This window comes from Mobula hypostoma, chromosome 3, assembly GCF_963921235.1.
Source record: "Mobula hypostoma chromosome 3, sMobHyp1.1, whole genome shotgun sequence".
NCBI lineage: Eukaryota > Metazoa > Chordata > Chondrichthyes > Myliobatiformes > Myliobatidae > Mobula > Mobula hypostoma.
The window spans coordinates 113,994,160-114,012,364 of NC_086099.1; the positions used below are offsets into that span (position 1 = coordinate 113,994,160).

Genomic DNA, 18,205 nt, shown 5'->3' on the forward strand with positions numbered 1-18,205 from the left:
GATAGAATTTTTTGAGGATGTAACTAGTAGAGTGGATAGGGGAGAACCAGTGGATGTGGTATATTTGGATTTTCAAAAGGCTTTTGACAAGGTCCCACACAGGAGACTAGTGTGCAAACTTAAAGCACACGGTATTGGGGGTAAGGTATTGGTGTGGGTGGAGAATTGGTTAGCAGACAGGAAACAAAGAGTGGGAATAAACGGGACCTTTTCAGAATGGCAGGCAGTGACTAGTGGGGTACCACAAGGCTCAGTGCTGGGACCCCAGTTGTTTACAATATATATTAATGACTTGGATGAGGGAATTAAATGCAGCATCTCCAAGTTTGCAGATGACATGAAGCTGGGTGGCAGTGTTAGCTATGAGGAGGATGCTAAGAGGATGCAGGGTGACTTGGATAGGTTGGGTGAGTGGGCAAATTCATGGCAGATGCAATTTAATGTGGATAAATGTGAAGTTATCCACTTTGGTGGCAAAAACAGGAAAACAGATTATTATCTGAATGGTGGCCGATTAGGAAAAGGGGAGGTGCAACGAGACCTGGGTGTCATTATACACCAGTCATTGAAAGTGGGCATGCAGGTACAGCAGGCGGTGAAAAAGGCGAATGGCATGCTGGCATTCATAGCAAGAGGATTCGAGTACAGGAGCAGGGAGGTACTACTGCAGTTGTACAAGGCCTTGGTGAGACCACACCTGGAGTGTTGTGTGCAGTTTTGATCCCCTAATCTGAGGAAAGACATCCTTGCCATAGAGGGAGTACAAAGAAGGTTCACCAGATTGATTCCTGGGATGGCAGGACTTTCATATGAAGAAAGACTGGATGAACTGGGCTTGTACTCGTTGGAATTTAGAAGATTGAGGGGGGATCTGATTGAGACGTATAAGATCCTAAAGGGATTGGACAGGCTAGATGCAGGAAGATTGTTCCCGATGTTGGGGAAGTCCAGAACGAGGGGCCACAGTTTGAGGATAGAGGGGAAGCCTTTTAGGACCGAGATTAGGAAAAACTTCTTCACACAGAGAGTGGTGAATCTGTGGAATTCTCTGCCACAGGAAACAGTTGAGGCCAGTTCATTGGCTATATTTAAGAGGGAGTTAGATATGGCCCTTGTGGCTTCGGGGGTCAGGGGGTATGGAGGGAAGGCTGGGGCGGGGTTCTGAGTTGGATGATCAGCCATGATCATAATGAATGGCGGTGCAGGCTCGAAGGGCCGAATGGCCTACCCCTGCACCTATTTTCTATGTTTCTATGTTTCTATGTTTCTTTCCTCGCTCCCGGGGTATATCTGTACACAGACCGGTGTCTCTCAGTCCCTCTCTCTCAGGGGTATATCGGTGCACTGACCGGTGTTTCTCAGTCGCTCTCTGTCAGGGCGATGTCTGTACACTGACCAGCGTTTCTCAGTCCCTCTCTCTGGGTGATATCTATACACTGACTGATGTCTCTCAGTCCCTCTCTCTCCGGGGGATATCTGTACACTGACCGGTGTCTCCCAGTCCCTCACTCTCAGGGGGATATTTGTACTCTGACCAGTGTCTCAGTCCCTCTCTCTCAGGGGATATCTGTACACTGACCGGTGTCTCTCAGTCCCTCTCTCTCAGGGGGATATTTATACACTGAACAGTGTCTCTCAGTCCGTCTCTGTGGCAGGGTGTATATACACTGACCGGTGGCTCTCAGTCAGTCTCTCTCTGGGGGATATTTGTTCACTGACCGGTGTTTCTGAGTCCCTCTCTCTCAGGGGTAAATTTGTACACTGACTGGTTTCTCTCAGTCCCCATCTCTCAGGGGGACATCTGTACACTGACTGGTGTTTCTCTGTCCCTCTCTCTCAGGGTGATATCTGAACACTGTCTAGTGTCGCTCTGTTCCTCTATCTATAGGGGTATCTGTACACTGACCGGTGCGTCTCAGTCCCTCTCTCTCAGGGAGACATCAGTTCACTGACGGTTGTTTCTTTTTCGCCCCTCTCTGTGTGATAACTATACACTGACCGGTGTATCTCAGTCCCTCTCTCTCAGGGGGATATTTGTACACTGACTCGTGTCTCTCAGTCCTTCTCTCTCAGGGGATATATGTACACTGACCGTTGTCTCTCAGTCCCTCTCTCTCAGGGGGATATTTGTACACTGACCGGTCTCTCTCAGTCCTACCCTCTCAGGGGATATCAGTACACTGACCAGTGTCGCTCGGTCCCTCTCTCTCAGGGGATATCTGTACACTGACTGGTGTCTCTCAGTCCCTCTCTCTCAGAGGGTTATCTGTACACTGACCGGAGTCTCTCAGTCACTCACTGTCAGGAGGATATTTGTGCACTGAACGTTGTCTCTCAGTCCCTCTCTGTTGGCAGGATATCTGTACACTGACCTGTGTCTCTCAGTCCATCTCTCTCAGGGGATATCTGTACACTCTCCGGTGTCTCTCAGTCCCTCTCTCTCAGAGCGATATTTGTACACTGACCAGTGTCTCTCAGTTCCTCTCTCTCAGGGGGATATCTGTACAATGACCAGTGTTTCTCAGTCCCTCTCACTCAGGGGGACATCTGTACACTGACCAGTGTTTCTCATTCCCCTCTCTCTGGGTGATATCTATAAACTGACCTGTGTCTCACAGTCCCTCTCACTCCGGTTGATATCTGTAGACTGACCAGAGTCTCTCAGTCACTCTCACTCAAGGGGATATTTGTACACTGACCAGTGTCTTAGTCCCTCTCTCTCAGGGGGATATCTGAACAGTGAGCAGTGTAGCTCTGTCCCTCTCTCTCAGGGGCATATCTGTACACTGACCGGTGTCTCTCATTCCCCTCTCTCAGGGGGATATTTATACACTGAATACTGTCTCTCACTCCATCTCTGTGGCAGGATATATATACACTGACCGGTGTCTCGCAGTCCCTCTCTCTCAGGGATATATTGGTACACTGACCGGTGTTTCTCAGTTCCACTCTGTCAGGGCGATATCTGTAAAGTGACCAGCGTTTCTCAGTCCCTCCCTCTCTGGGTGATATCTGTACACTGACCGGTGTCTCAGTCCCTGTCTCTCAGGGGGATATTTGTACAATGACTGCTGTCCCTCAATCCCTGTCTCTCAGGGGATACCTGTGCACTGACCGGTGTCACTCAGTCCCTCTCTCTCAGGAGGATACTTGTACACTGACCAGTGTCTCTCAGTCCCTCTCTCTCAGGGGGATATCTGTACAATGACCGGTGTTTCTCAGTCCCTCTCGCTCAAGGGGACATCTGTACGCTGACCAGTGTCTCTCAGTTCCTCTCTCTCTGGGTGATATCTATAAACTGACCGGTGTCTCACAGTCCCTCTCCTTCCGGTTGATATCTGGAGACTGACCAGAGTCGCTCAGTCACTCTCACTCAGGGGGATATTTGTACACTGACAGTGTCTCTCATTCCCCTCTCTCTGGGTGACATCTGTACACTGACCAGCGTTTTTCAGTCCCTCTCTCTGGGTGATATCTGTACATTGACCGGAGTCTCTCAGTCCCTCTCTCTCAGGGGGATATCTGAACACTGACCGGTGTCTCTCAGTCCCTCTCTCTCAGGTAGATTTTTGTACACTGACCAGTGTCTCAGTCCCTCTCTCTGGGTGATATCTGTACACTGACCGGTGTCTCTCAGTTCCTCTCTCTCAGGGGGAATATCTGAACACTGCCCAGTGTCACTCTTTCCTCTCTCCCAGGGGATATCTGTGCACCGTCCGGTGTCTCTCAGTCCCACTCTCTCAGTGGTATATTGGCGCACTGCTGGTGTTTCTCAGTCGCTCTCTGTCAGGGCAATGTCTGTACAATCACCAGCGTTTTTCGGACCATCTCTCTGGGTGATATCTGTACACTGACCGGTGTCTCTCAATCCGTTCCTCTCAGGGGGACATCAGTACACTGACCGATGTTTCTTATTCGCCTCTCTCTGGGTGATATCTATACACTGACCGGTGTCACTCAGTCCCTCTCTCTCTGGGAGATATCTAAACACTGACTAGTGTCTCTCAGTCCCTCTCTCTCAGGGGGATTTTTGTCAACTGACCAGTGTCCCAGTCCCTCTCTCTCAGGGGGGATATCTGTACACTGACCGGTGCCCCTCAGTCCCTCGCTCTCAGGGGGATATTTGTACACTGAACGGTGTCTCTCAGTCCCTCTCTGTTGGCAGGATATCTTTACACTGACTGGTGTCTCTCAGTCCCTCTCTCTCAGGGGGATATTTGTATACTGACCAGTCTCTCTCAGTTCCTCTCTCTCAGGGGGATATCTATAACCTGACCGGTGTCTCACAGTCCCTCTCTCTCCGGTTGATATCTGTACTCTGACTCATGTCTCTCCGTCCCTATCACTCACGGGATATCTATACACTGGATGGTGTCTCTCAGTCCCTCTCTCTCAGGGGGACATCTGTACAGTGCTCAATGTTTCTCAGTCCTCCGCTCTCTCTGGGTGATATCTGTACACTGCCCAGAGTCTCTCTGTCCCTCTCTTTCAGGGGGTATCTGTACACTGACCGGTGTCTCTCAGTCCCTCTCTCTCGGGGGACATCAGTTCAGTGACCAGTGTTTCTCATTCCCCTCTCTCTGGGTGATAACTCTACACTGACCAGTGTCTCTCAGTCCCTCTCTCTCAGGGGTATATCAGTGCACTGACTGGTGTTTCTCAGTCGCTCTCTGTCAGGGCGATGTCTGTACACTGACCAGCGTTTCTCAGTCCCTCTCTCTGGGTGATATCTGCACACTGACTGGTTTCTCTCAGTCCCTCTCTCTCCAGGGGATATCTGTACACTGCCCAGAGTCTCTCAGTCCCTCTCTTTCAGGGGGTATCTGTGCACTGACTGGTGTCTCTCAGTCCTTCTCTCTCAGCGGGATATCTGTACACTGACTGGTGTCTCTCAGACCCTCTCTCTCAGGGGGATATTTGTACGCTGACCAGTGTTTCTCAGTACCTCTCTCTCAGGGGGACATCTGTGCATTGACCGGTGTTTCCCATTCCCCTCTCTCCGGGTGATATCTGTACACTAACCCCTGTCTCTCAGTCCCTTTCTCTCAGCGAGATATTTGTACACTGACCAGTGTCTCTCTGTCCCTCTCTCTCAGGGGGATATTTGTACACTGACCAGTGCCTCTTAATCCCTCTCTCTCAGGGGGATATCTGAACACTGACCGGAATCTCCCAGTCCCTCTCTCTCAGGGGATATCTGTATTCAGCCAGTGTCTCTCAGTCCGTCTCTCTCAGGGGGATATCTGTTCACTAACCAGTGTCTCTCAATCCCTCTCTCTCAGGGGATATCAGTACGCTGCCCCATGTCTCTCAGTCCCTCTATCTCAGGGGATATCTGTACACAGACCGGTTTCTTTCAGTCCCTCACTCTCAGGTGGATATTTGTACACTGACCGGTGTCTCTCAGACCGACTTTCTCAGCGGGATATCTGTATTCAGCCAGTGTCTCTCGGTTCGTCTCTCTCAGGAAGATATTTGTACACTGACCAGTGTCTCTCAGACCCTCTCTCTCAGGGGATATCTGTACACTGACTGGTGTCTCTCAGTCTCTCTGTCTCAGGGGATATCTGTACACTGACCAGTGTCTCTCAATCCCTCTCTCTCAGGGGATATCTAAACACTGACCAATGTCGCTCTGTCCCTCTCTCTCAGGGGATATCTGTATTCAGACATTGTCTCTCAGTTCATCTCTCTCAGGGGTATATCTGTCCACAGACCGGAGTTGGACAGTCCCTCTCTCTCAGGGGGACGTCTGTACACTGATCGTTGTCTCTCAGTCCCTCTCTGTCGGCAGGATATCTGTACACAGTTCGGTGTCTCTCAGTCCGTCTCTCTCAGGGGGAGATCTATTCACGGACCAGTGTCTCTCAGTCCCTCTCTCTCAGGGGATATCAGTACGCTGCCTGGTGTCTCTCAGTCCCTCTATCTCAGGGGATATCTGTACACAGACCGGTTTCTCTCAGTCCCTCACTCTCCGGGGGATATTTGTACACTGACCAGTGTTTCTCAGTGCCTCTCTCTCAGGGGGACATCTGTACACTGGGTGGTGTCTCTCAGTCCCTCTCTCTCTGGGGGATATCTGTACACTGACCAGTGTTTCTCAGTCCCTCTCTCTCAGGGGGACATCTGTGCACTGACCGGTGTTTCTCAGTTCCTCTAACTCAAGGGATATCTGTACACAGACCGGTTTCTCTCAGTCCCTCACTCTCAGGGGGATATCTGTACACTGACCGGTGTCTTTCAGTCCCTCTCTCTCAGGGAGATATCTGTACACTGACCAGTGTCTCTCAGTCCCTCTCTGTCGGCAGGATATCTGTACTAACTGGCATCTGTGTGTGTGTGTGTGTGTGTGTGTGTGTGTGTGTGTGTGTGTGTGTGTGTGCGCGCGCGCGCGCGTCTGTCTGTCTGTCTGTCTGTCTGTCTGTCTGTCTCTCTCTTTCTTACTTTGTCTCTCTATCTGTCTTTCTCTCCCCCCCGCCACTTAGGTTTTCCTTCCTCTTTTCTTCAGTGACCTTCAAATGTCCTCTGCAACCCATCTAGTTTCTGGGCTCTCTGCCAGTTACTTGTGCTTGTGTGAACTCTCTTAAGCCTGTTGTTCACACACTCCAGAATGAAGGAGTCCTTTCAGAGCTGCACACATCATGTCCAAGTGTTCCTCCAGAGTCTGAAAAATAAATTTTGCAATTGTGAAGAGACAGAGAGGCAGTAGGTGTGGAGGTGGGGCTGGTAGAAGGGGTATTGGGGGAAGAGAAAGCAAGAGTATAGAATGTGAAGGGAGAGAGAGTGGAAGAGGGAAGAGAGAGAGGGTAAAAAGTAAAAGAATGATAGAAAGAGAAAAGTTAAGTGAGTGAGAGAGTGCGAAGGGAAAAAAGGAGAAGAAAGATAAGAGAGAGGAACAGAAGGAGAGAAGGGTGGGAGAAGTTTGTGTAAAGAGTAGGGGAGGTAAAAGAGGGGGCAGAGAGAGTGTGGTTGGGAAAGAGGAGTGAGATGTGGGAGTGAGTGGGATGGAGCGGGGTGAAGGTGTAAAGAGAAGGAATAGGGAAATGGAGAAGCAGAGTGAGCAAGTGCAAGGAATGAAGAGGTTTGTGGAGATTGGGAGAAGTGATGGAGAGATAAAATGTAGGAGGGTGCAGAGAAGGAGACTGCGAGAGAAGAAAGGAAGCATGGAGAGTAAATGAAAGAGGGATCAGATTGGCAAACTGGTGTGAGAAAGGAAGGGACATAGACAAAGTGTGCAAGTAGCATAAAGGGAGACAAGAGAGAGAGTTGGAGGAAAGAGAAAGAAAGATTCAGAGAGCAGGAGAGGGAACAATGCAGAAGGACAGAGATAAGGAGACAAAAGGCTGGGCAGAGAGAGAGATGGAATGAAAGAAATAGCTTCAGGGAAAGAGATGAAGAGGGAGTGAGGGAGACTGAGGAAATAGAAAAAAAGATGTTTATTTAGATTGTAAGAGCATTATTTGCAAGTCAGTGAGAGAGAGAGAAAGGGGGAGAGAGAAAGCAGGAGAGGGAGAAAGAGAGAGAGTGAGAAAATTAGGAACAGCAAAATACTATCAAATTTTCCTCTGTCTTTTCCACTTTTGAGGATGTCATCATCCTCTTCAAATTAGAAGAAGAAGAAAGCACTTAATTCCCAGTGGAGTCATCGGGATTCCGTCATGACGGTGCTTTTTTTAGCAGGCTTTCTTATTTTTACAAGGCTGAGTTGCTAGCTTGACGCTCAACCCAGCATGGATGGAAAGCGTGCAAGGGAGCCAGCTGGATTCAAACTCGGGAGCCTTCGCTCCGAAGTCCAGCACTGATGCCACTGCGCCACCAGCCTCTTGACATTAGGGACACGTTTATAATTCAGACCAGGAGAGAGAGAGATTGTGTCACACAGGGGCAAGGTCCACACACTTTAACAAATATTTGCTCTCCTTATCTCTGTCTCCCTGAAATATTTGCAACAAACTTCACTCCAGTGATTTTTTTTCTCCGTACCTATTATCTCTCTGTCTCTCACTCCTTCTCCCTCAGGCCTCCTCCTCTCCTTTCCTCTCTTCCTTCACCGATTTTCTTCCTCCTCTTTCCCACTCTCATCTCTTTTGTCTCTGTCCCACATCTCTGCCTCCCTCTCCTTCCCTTCCCCATTTTGTTCATTATTTGTTAATGGATTTGTGGTGATAAGACCATCAGCCTATAAGATATAGGAGCAGATTTAGGCCATTTGGCCCATCGAGTCTGCTCTGCCATTTCATTATGGCTAATCCAATTTTCCTCTCAGTCTCAGTCTCTTCCCTTTTCTCTGTATCCCTTCATACCCTGACTAATCAAGAATCTATCAACCTCTACCTTAGATACAGATAAAGACTTGGCCTCCACAGCTTATTCTCAGGGTGTGTCCTGGTTTTACACTCTCCCATCATAGGAAACATCCTGTCCACATCTACTCCATCAAAGGTTTCAATTAGGTCACCCCTGATTCTTCTGAATTCTAGTAAGTACGGGCCCAGAGTCATCAAATGCTCTTCATACAAAAAGCCATTCAATCCTGGAACCATTCTCATGAACTTCCTTTGAACCCTCTCCAGTTTCAGCACATCCTTTCAAAGATAAGGGACCCAAAACTGCTCACAATACTCCAAGTGAGGCCTCAACAGTGCTTTAGAAAGTTTCAACATTACATCCCTGCTTTTATATTCTAGTCCTCTTGAAATTAATGCTAACATTGCATTTGCCTTCCTCACCATAGAGTCAACCTGCAAATTAACCTTTAGGGAATCCTGCACAAGGTCTCTGAAGTCCCTTTGCACCTCAGTATTTTGTAGTTTTTCCTATTTAGAAAATAGTCAACTCTCTCATTTCTTCTACCAAAGCACATGACCATCCTGACATGACATCCTGACACTGTATTCCATCTTCTATTTCTTTGCCCATTCACCTAATCTGCCTAAGTCCTTCTGTAGCCCCTCTCTTTCCTCAAAAATACCTGCCCTCCACCTATCTTCATATCATCTACAAACTTTTCAACAAAGCCATCAATTCCATCATCATTGACATATAACGTAAAAAGAAATCATCCCAAAACAGACCCTTGTGGAACACCACTAGTCATCGGCAACAAAGCAGAAAAGGTTCCCTTTACTCCTACTCTTTGCCTCTTGCCAATCAGCCACTGCCTTATCCATGCTAGAATCTTTCCTGTAATACCATGAGCTCATAAGGGATAGTTAAGAAAGCTTATGGGGTGTTAGCTTTCATCAGTCGAGGGATGGAGTTTAGGAGTCACGGGGTAATGATGCAGCTCTATAAAACTCTGTTTAGGCCACACTTGGAGTACTGTGTCCAGTTCTGGTTGCCTCACTATAGGAAGGATGTGGAAGCATTGGAAAGGGTACAGAGGAGATTTACCAAGATGCTGCCTGGTTTAGAGAGTACGCATTATGATCAGAGATTAAGGGAGCTAGGGCTTTACTCTTTGGAGAGAAGGAGGATGAGAGGAGACATGATAGAGGTATACAAGATATTGAGAGGAATAGATGGAATGGACAGCCAGCACCTCTTCCCCAGGGCACCACTGTTCAATACAACTGGACGTGGCTTTAAGGTAAGGAGTGGGAAGTTCAAGGGGGATATTAGAGGAAGGTTTTTTACTCAGGGAGTGGTTGGTGCATGGAATGCACTGCCTGAGTCAGTGGTGGAGGCAGATACACTAGTGAAATTTAAGAGACTGCCAGACAGGTATATGGAGGAATTTAAGGTGGGGGGTTATATGGGATGCAGGGTTTAAGGGTTGGCACAACATTGTGGGCCAAATGGCCTGTACTGTGCTGTACTAGTCTATGTTCTATCTATGTTCTATACCTTGTTAAGCAGCCTCATGATGGCAACTTGTCAAAGGCCTTCTGAAAATCCAAGTACACAACGTCAACTGATTCTCTTTTGTCTATCCTGCTTGCTGTTTCTTCAAAGAATTCCAACAGATTTGTCAGACAAGATTTAACCCTGAGGAAACCATGTTGACTACAACCTATTTTATCATGTGCCTCCAAGTACCCTGAAACATCATCCTTAATAATCAACTCCAGCATCTTTCCAACCACAGAGGTCAGACTAACTGGCCTATAGTTCCTTTCTTCTGCCTCTCTCCCTTCTTGAAGAGTAGAGTGACATTCTTCCGGAACCATTCCAGAATCTGGTGATTCTTGAAAGATTACTAATGCTGGCATGATCTCCTGTTTCAGAACTCTGGTGTACACCATCTGGTCCAGGTGACTTATTTACTTAATTGTTACTTTATATGCTGTGGGTATGAGTTATATGTCCCGTCTTGTGCACCTTGGTTCAGAGATATGTTTAGTTTAGCAGTACACACGGAAATGGTTGAATGAGAATAAACTTGAATTTGAACTCTTTTCTCCTCCACTCTCTCTCGCTCTCTCTGTCTCTCTCCATACACTGAAAGGAGGATCACTAACAAAGAAGGCTGGGGTTGTTGTAACCAGTTGCTCTCCAGACTGGCAGGGCAGGGCTCTGTAGTTCGGAATTTCAACATCCAGAAACAGAAATGACATCCCCAGAAACCTGAATTTGATTTGGAGAGCATTTGGAGAAGATTGACAAGAATGAAAGAATTAACACGTGAGGAGTGTTTGATGCCTCTGGCTCTGTACTCACGGGAGTTCAGAAGAATGAGGGGGGATCTATTTGAAACCTATCGAATATTGAAAGGCCTAGGTATAGTGCATATGGAGAGGATGTTTCCTGTAGTGGGGGAGTCTAGGACCAGAGGACACAGATAGAGTGGATATGGAGAGGATGTTTCCTATAGTGAGGGAGTCTAGGACCAGAAGGCACAGCCTCAGAATAGAGAAATATCAACTTAAAACAGAGATGAGGAAGAATTTCTTTAGCCAGAAGGTCATGAATTTGTGGAATTTATTGCCACAGACAGCTGTGCAGGCCAAGATATTGGGTATATTTAAAGCAGATAGGTTCTTGATTAGTCAGGGCATCAAAGGTTATGTGGAGAAGGCAGGAGAATGGGGTTTGAGACGGAAAGTAAATCAGCCATGATGAAATGGTGGAGCAAACAATGGGCTGAATGGCCTAATTCTGCTCCTGTGTTGTGGGGTTTATGAATTTGAATTGCTGTGAAAGACGATGGGGAAGATAGAGAGAGAGAGAGAGAGAGAGAGAAAGAGAGGAAGGGGAGAGAGAGGGGGAAGGGGAGAGAGAGAAGGAACATGTCAAAGATGGATTGACTAAAGGAGAGACAGACAGTCAGATGAAAAGAAATACAGAGAAAGAGTGATCAAGACACAGAGAGAGGGGTAATGAACAAGATAGAGGCAGGTAGCATGAGTGTGACAGAGAAAGGGACAGACAGGATAAAGAGATAAAGGAGAGGGAGAGACAGAGAGGGGACTGAGGGAGCAAAGATGCTGAAGTGTGGAGTACTCTCACCACACACACACACACACACACACACACACACACACACACACACTCACACACACACACACACACACACACACGCACGCACACACACATACACACACTCTCTCTCTCTCAATACACACACACTCACAGGCACTCTCTCTCTGTCTCACACCACACACACACACACACACACACACACACACACACACACACACACACCACCCCTGGTTCCTCCCAATGAGGACGGGCGGTAGGATTCCCGACTCTGTGACTGGCTGAGTGTATCCGCCCTATCCGCCCCGCACATAGAGGTGATTGGTCAGGCCGAGGAAACCCGTTCCCTTAAATGAACAGAGAGGAGCCAGAGGGAGCGCAGTGTATAGGGAGGGGGCTGTAGTCTGACAGAGACAGAGACCAAGGGGTCCGATTCAGCACACTTTACCTTTACCCAGGTCATCGCCACACCTCCGCCACCGCTTCGAATCGGGACACAATGGCGAAGGGGGTGAGTTTTTACAGTGAGGGGTGCGGGCATGGCGGTGGAGATGGGGAGTGCATGACACCCGGCTTTTGGTGGATGGATGTCTCAAATCCGGAGCATGCGACTACATGAGTTCTGATCCTGCGTTCAGAAAGTTTCTGGAGTTTGGCAACGCTGGGGGTGGTTGTGGGGCCGCTGAGAGAGGGGGGAGAGATGGCAAGAAACCCTTCGCTGACGACAACAGTGAGGGCGACACAATAAGAGAAGGGGTATCCAACAGCCGACATTTCGACTCTCCTCTCCCCCTGCCCCCGTCTGTCTCTATTTCTATCCTTCTCTCTGCTATTTATGTCTCTCAATGAAGGTTGGTGCGGAGACGGGGAGAAAGATAACTCGATAGAAATAAACGGATAGGGAAGGCAATTGGAGGAGATGTGGGAGAGAATAGAGGGGGATGGTGTGTGTGGAGGGGGTAAAGATAGATGGGGAGGAGGAGAGCGAATGGGAAAGAAAGAGGAAAAGGAGAGAGAGGAGAAGAGTGCAACTTAGAGCAACAGTGAACAGAGAGCGAGTGTGAAGGGGTAAAGAGAGAGAAGGAGAAAGAAAGAATGTGCTCTTACTCTGGGTGGGGAGTGTTACTTCGAGGCTAGGATCACTTTAGAACAGAGATAGGAGGAATTTCTTTAGCGAGAGGCACTGATCCCTGTAAGTCGCGCGGGTGCGCGGCCGCGCAGTAACTAAAAGGCTCAAATGCACATAGCCTTTGTTGCCGAGCAGTTATTCGTTCTAATTATTCATGGTATACATACTATGAAAGAAAATTTAAAGTGCCGCGCAAAATTCCTGCTCAGAACAATGGTTGTAAAATAAAATTAGAGAGAACGTTGAGGCTGATGAATCTGTGGAATGCATTGCCTCTGACGGCTGTGAAGGCTTAGTCATTGGATATATTTAACGTAGGGGTTGACATGTTCTTAATTAGTCAGGGCATCAAAGGTTACGAGGAGAAGGTAGGGGGATGAGGTTGCGAGTGACAATAAATCAGCCATGATAGAATGGCGGAGTAGGCTCGATGGGCCGAATGGCCTAATTCTGCTCCAATGTCTTTTGATGTTATGGTCTAGATCTGCGACTCCCAGTAAGCGAGCTTTCAGTGAAAATGCAGGAATTAGTGACAATCGCCGGGCAATTTCAGACGGCAGCTCTCCGCGCATTAATCCGCAAGTGTGGGCCGAACTTTCCCTGAGCAAGCTCAGGCTATCTATGGGGGGGGGGGGGGAATCGAGGGCGAAATGGGATCTGTGCAGAATTAGTGAGTTTAGAGTTTGGGCAGTTTACCGTTGCTAAGAACTGGGGGGGGGCGGGGGGAAGCGTTCGTTAAACCATCAGTCACAGCGCAGAGAAAAAGAGGACAGCAGAGAGTAAGAGAGACAGAGAGTCTGTGTGGGTGGCGGAGCGTGGGAGTGTGACAGAGAGACAGAGCGTGTGTGTATGTGACAGAGAGAGAAGCAGAGAGAGAATGTATGTGTATGTGACAGAGAGAGTGTGTGTGTGGCGGGAGCAGGAAAGGGTGAGAGAGACGCACAAAATGCTGGAGGAACTCAGCAGCCCAGGTAGCAACTATGGAAAAGAATACAGTCGATGTTTCGGGCCAAGTGGCGGGGGGGGGGGGGGGGTGCAGTGTGTGTACGTGAGAGAGAGAGAGAGAGAGAGAGAGAGAGAGAGGGCGAGAGCACCACATACAAAAGCACCGACGGACACACACACACAGAGTCACATACAGACAGACAGATAAACGCATACACACACAAGTATAGTCACATAAAGACAACACACAGTGTGGATACGGGAATACACACACACAGCTCGGAAAGACAGGTACACGTACACGCGCACAAACGCACAAAAAGGGACAGGCAGGACCGAGGCAGAGAGACTGACGCAACGCACACGTAACTGACGGGAGGATTGGAGGCGAGGAGGGAGTTAGTCTCATCAACTCCATGTCCAGCGCTGGGAACCGCAATCAGTTCTGGTCCTTCTAGTCGTCTCTGTGTCCCTTTTTCAGAGGAAAAAGGAGGACAATTACAGGAGGGGAGAGGTAATGGGAGAGGGAGAGAACAGGAGGTGGCGGAGACAGAGATGAAGAGAGATGTATGAGGAGGCTCCCTCCTCTGTCCTTCTGGTGGGATTTGCTGCACTTCTCCCCCCCCCTCCTGTCACCCACACTCCCCTCACCTGTCTCCTCGCCTGTCGCATTCCCCCACCTGTCAGCCCCCTTTTTCCCCTCCTCAACTGTCACCCTTTCCCCTCCTCACCTGTCACCCTCCTCATCTGTTACCCTTTCCCCTCCTCAACTGTCACCCTTTCCCCTCCTCACCTGTCACCCTCCTTTCTCCCCTCCTCACCTGTCACCCTTTCTCCCCTCCTCACCTGTCACCCTTTCTCCCCTCCTCACCTGTCACCCTTTCCCCTCCTCACCTGTCACCCTTTCACCCCTCCTCACCTGTCACCCTTTCTCCCCTCCTCACCTATCACCCTTACTCCCCTCCTCACCTATCAGCCCTCCCACATGGCCTGCCATCCCCCCCTTCGCTTGTCACCCCTCCCCCTCTCCTCACCTGTCAACCGCCCCACTCCTCACCTGTTGCTCCCTCTCCTCTCCTGTCGACACCTCTCTTCACCTATCACCCACCCTCTCTCTCTCCGTCTCTCTGTTTCTCTCCTTACCTGTCAGCCCCCTTCTCTCTCTCTCTCTTTTTACCCCCCCCCCCACCCCCAGCTGTTAGCTCCGCTCCCTCCCTCCACCATCTCTCCATCTGCGATCAGGCGGAGCGAAGATGTGTGCAGAAGGTCTTGCTCTATCCCAGGGACAAGGACACTGCCATTTCGGGAAGGAATTTACATCCCAAACGCCGGGCTCCTGTCGCTTATGTGCCCCACACCACAGCTGTCTCCTCACGGGCTTTCTGAGGACAGTTTGGGTGCTTGCCTGTAAACAGGGCTTGTTTGATGATTCTACGGCATTCAACCGTCCTCCTGTTTAAGAGTTAAACAAGGCTGACGCGGAACAGGGTAGGGCAGGGCCACTGGGACCGGCTCCAAAACTTTCCACAGCTGGGTTTAACTTTCGGACAGACAGGAGCAGCTGTGATCTCCCTGTCACCTGCCCCACAAACCCCCACCCCCACCTCGCAGCCGCCCGTCTCCCCTCCCCCTCCCAACTCTGCTTCCCGTCCTGCTCACTTCAGCCTCTTCTCCCAGAGCCCCGGTCCCGCCTCCCTCCTTCCCTCACGCTCCCCCACTATCGCATCCTTGCTCTCAGCCACTCCTGTTCTCTGTCCCTCCGTGTCTTCCACTGCCTGCAAACGCAGAGAGAAACGCAGGTACACAGCACATGGTCTCACGTGGGAGCTGCATTCAAACCATACATGGTGCACAGTTTCTTGACAAGTGCACTCTCTACAGATGCCCGTCTCATGCATATTAATTCAGAACAAAGAATTATTCAACTTGGTCTGTCCCCCTGTTATACCCAATGGTGGTGGGAGAAGGAGACATGGAGGATTTTGTACAACACAAGGCAGCACCTCAGGTTGGCTGAATGTGTGCCCCTTCTTGAAAACCAGGAACTCATGACCATCCTTTGAACAGAAAGATCCCACAACCAGCAATGCCATGCTGACGAAGTTCAAGAGCACTGTGATCCTTGTTGAAGGATAAACAGTGTTGCCCCCCTCAACACCCCCCTCCCCCATGACTAACCCCCCCCCACTGGAGTGTGGCACTGATATCTGCCGAAGACTACACAGTGCGTGGGGGTGGGTTCAGGGTTGGGGCGCCGACGGACCTGATTATTTTGAGGCAGTGCTTATCACCCCACCTGCCTTCACCTCAGGATGGACGGGAATACACCAGCACGGACTCCACAGACAGTCCAAAGAAGAAAAAGGCCAAGAAGGACATGGATGAGCTTAAAAAGGAAGTCTCTATGGTGAGTGACTTAAACTCTCTCCTTTCCTCAAAACCTTGATCTCTTCCAAATATCCTGCTAGAGAACAGCACCACCGCCCTCCCCTCCCCACTTGCCTATGTCAACAGGGCAACAACTGGGATTTCCTACGTCAACAGGGCAACAACTGGGATTTCCTATGTCAACAGATCAACAATGGGAGATTGCCAATTGGGATTTCCCATGTCAATAGGTCAACAATTGACATTTCCTGTGTCCTACAGCTGGTGGTGTAGTGGCATCAGCGCTGGACTGCGGGGTGGAGGTTCCGAAGTTCAAACCCAGCCAGCTCCTCTCAGCATGCTTTCCGTCTGTGCGGGGTTAAGAGCTGGTGATCTCTTTGAAACAAAACTCACCTGGCAGAAGGCAATGGCAAACCACTTCTGTAACTAACCTCGTACGCGAATTCCAATTACGTCAGAAAGGCGTGAGAGGAAGTCGTCTGCTGCCTGGAAAAATTCCGGATGCGTCCTACATTATAGGTCAACAGTTGAGATTTCCTATGTCAACAGGGCAACAATGAGGAATTTTTTGAGATAAATAATTTTATTCTTTCTAGTAATATCCATCTCAATTATTTTTTTAAACTATCAATTTTGGATAAGGCCTTTTTAATTAGGAAAACCAAGGGAATAATAACTTTCAGATTTGTTTTCAGGTGATTGTTTAATGTCTTTTTCTCAGTTAGTGGATAAATATGATTTATCTAATGTACACTTTTTTAGATATTTACAAATTAGGGGAGGTTACTCTCATTCCAAAATTTGGAAATATCCTTCCAACCTTTCACCTTTGCCCCACAGGAGGATCATAGGCTGACCCTGGATGAGCTGAGCCGTAAGTACGGGACGGATCTGACCAGGGTAAGTGCTCCTGACACTGCTCTCTCCTCCTGATCTCTGTGCCATCCTTTGTCTGACTGGCTCCTCTCTACTCTGCTTTGCCTAAGTCCAAGCTTCCTCACATAAGGTACACACAGCTGCCAGTTGATCAGCTATCTCTGTACCTCATGAAGTGGCCATCAAGTATATTTTCATGGTCTTCTGCTGCTGTGGCACATCCATTTCATTGTTTGACGTGCTGTGTGTTCAGAGATGCTCTTCTGCACATACACCACCATTTGAGTTCCTGTCAGCCTGAACCAGTCTGGCCATTGTCCTCTAATCTCTCATTAACAAGTCATTTTCACTCTCTGGATTTTTTGTTCACACCAAACTCCAGAAACTGTTGCGCATAAAAATCTCAAGAGATCAGAAGTTTCTCAGCAGCTGAGATACTCAAACCACCCTTACCTGTATCAACAATTGTTTCAGGATCACTGTCACCTGGATCACATTTTTTCCTTATTCTGATGTTTGGTCTGAAAAGCAAATGAAAATGAAAGTCTGCATACTTTTAAGCACTGAGTTGCTGTCACATGATTGGCTGATTAGATATTTGCATTAACGAGCTGGTGTACCTAATAAAGTGGCCACTGAGAGTACAGGAGCAGGGTTAGACTCCTCAACCCTTCGAATCATGGTCGATACTTCTTCCAACACCATTCTTCCTCCTTTTCCCCTTAATCCTGTGCCCAATCAGGAATCTATGAATCTCTGCCAGAGCTCTTTTACCAGGATTCTGCCTAGATTCAAGATCATTTCTTAAGAGGAAAGGTTGAGTGAGCTGTCTTTTCTCTCTGGAGCAAATGAGGTTGAGAAGTAACTTAATCGAGGTGATTAGGAGTGAACAGCCAGTAACATTTTACACAAGAAATGCTGAGTGTCCAGAATACACTGTTCACAGCTGGGACATCAGCGTCACTTCAATAGACACATGGATGAAAGACAAATGGAGACCTAACAGCCAGTCTGTAGGAGGGAGGGGTTACATTGATTGTGGAATAGGCCTCTCCTTTATCCCCTCCCCTCTCCCAGGCAACTCCTCCTCTCCCTGTGCCCCCCTCTTTCACATGCCCCCCTTGCACGCACCCCCACCACCCCTCCAACCCAGGGCTTCAGTGTAAGATTTTGGTCTCTGCTGGGTAGCAGCTCCAGGCCTCTCTGCTTGGTGCAGTCATGCATTTCAGGGAAAGTCCCCTTTTGGCCAGTGGTCCCAAAGGAGGAACCCAGAAACTGGGATATAGGAGAAGCTCAGGATGAAGTGGTGTGGTGGGGTGAAAGGGGGAAGGGAGTGAATGCTGGATGGGGTTATCATAATTCATGTATTTTTACATTATTCTCTGTATCCTTATTCCCTCTTCCTCCCCCTTTGTTCTCTCTCCCCGCACTCTCTTTCATTTCCTTACC

General features: G+C 48.9%; 1 protein-coding gene across 1 annotated transcript in view; it reads left to right on the forward strand.

The window, feature by feature from the left end:
- The first annotated feature begins 11,791 nt into the window (after positions 1 to 11,791).
- The window catches only part of LOC134344203 (sodium/potassium-transporting ATPase subunit alpha-2), a 227,687-nt gene continuing 221,273 nt past the window's right edge, over positions 11,792 to 18,205 (forward strand). Inside the window, exons 1-3 of the mRNA XM_063043611.1 lie at positions 11,792 to 11,929; positions 15,804 to 15,899; positions 16,721 to 16,780. Coding sequence (XP_062899681.1) covers positions 11,918 to 11,929; positions 15,804 to 15,899; positions 16,721 to 16,780 — 168 coding nt within the window. The 5' untranslated portion in view covers positions 11,792 to 11,917. The remainder of the gene's footprint in view (positions 11,930 to 15,803; positions 15,900 to 16,720; positions 16,781 to 18,205) is intronic.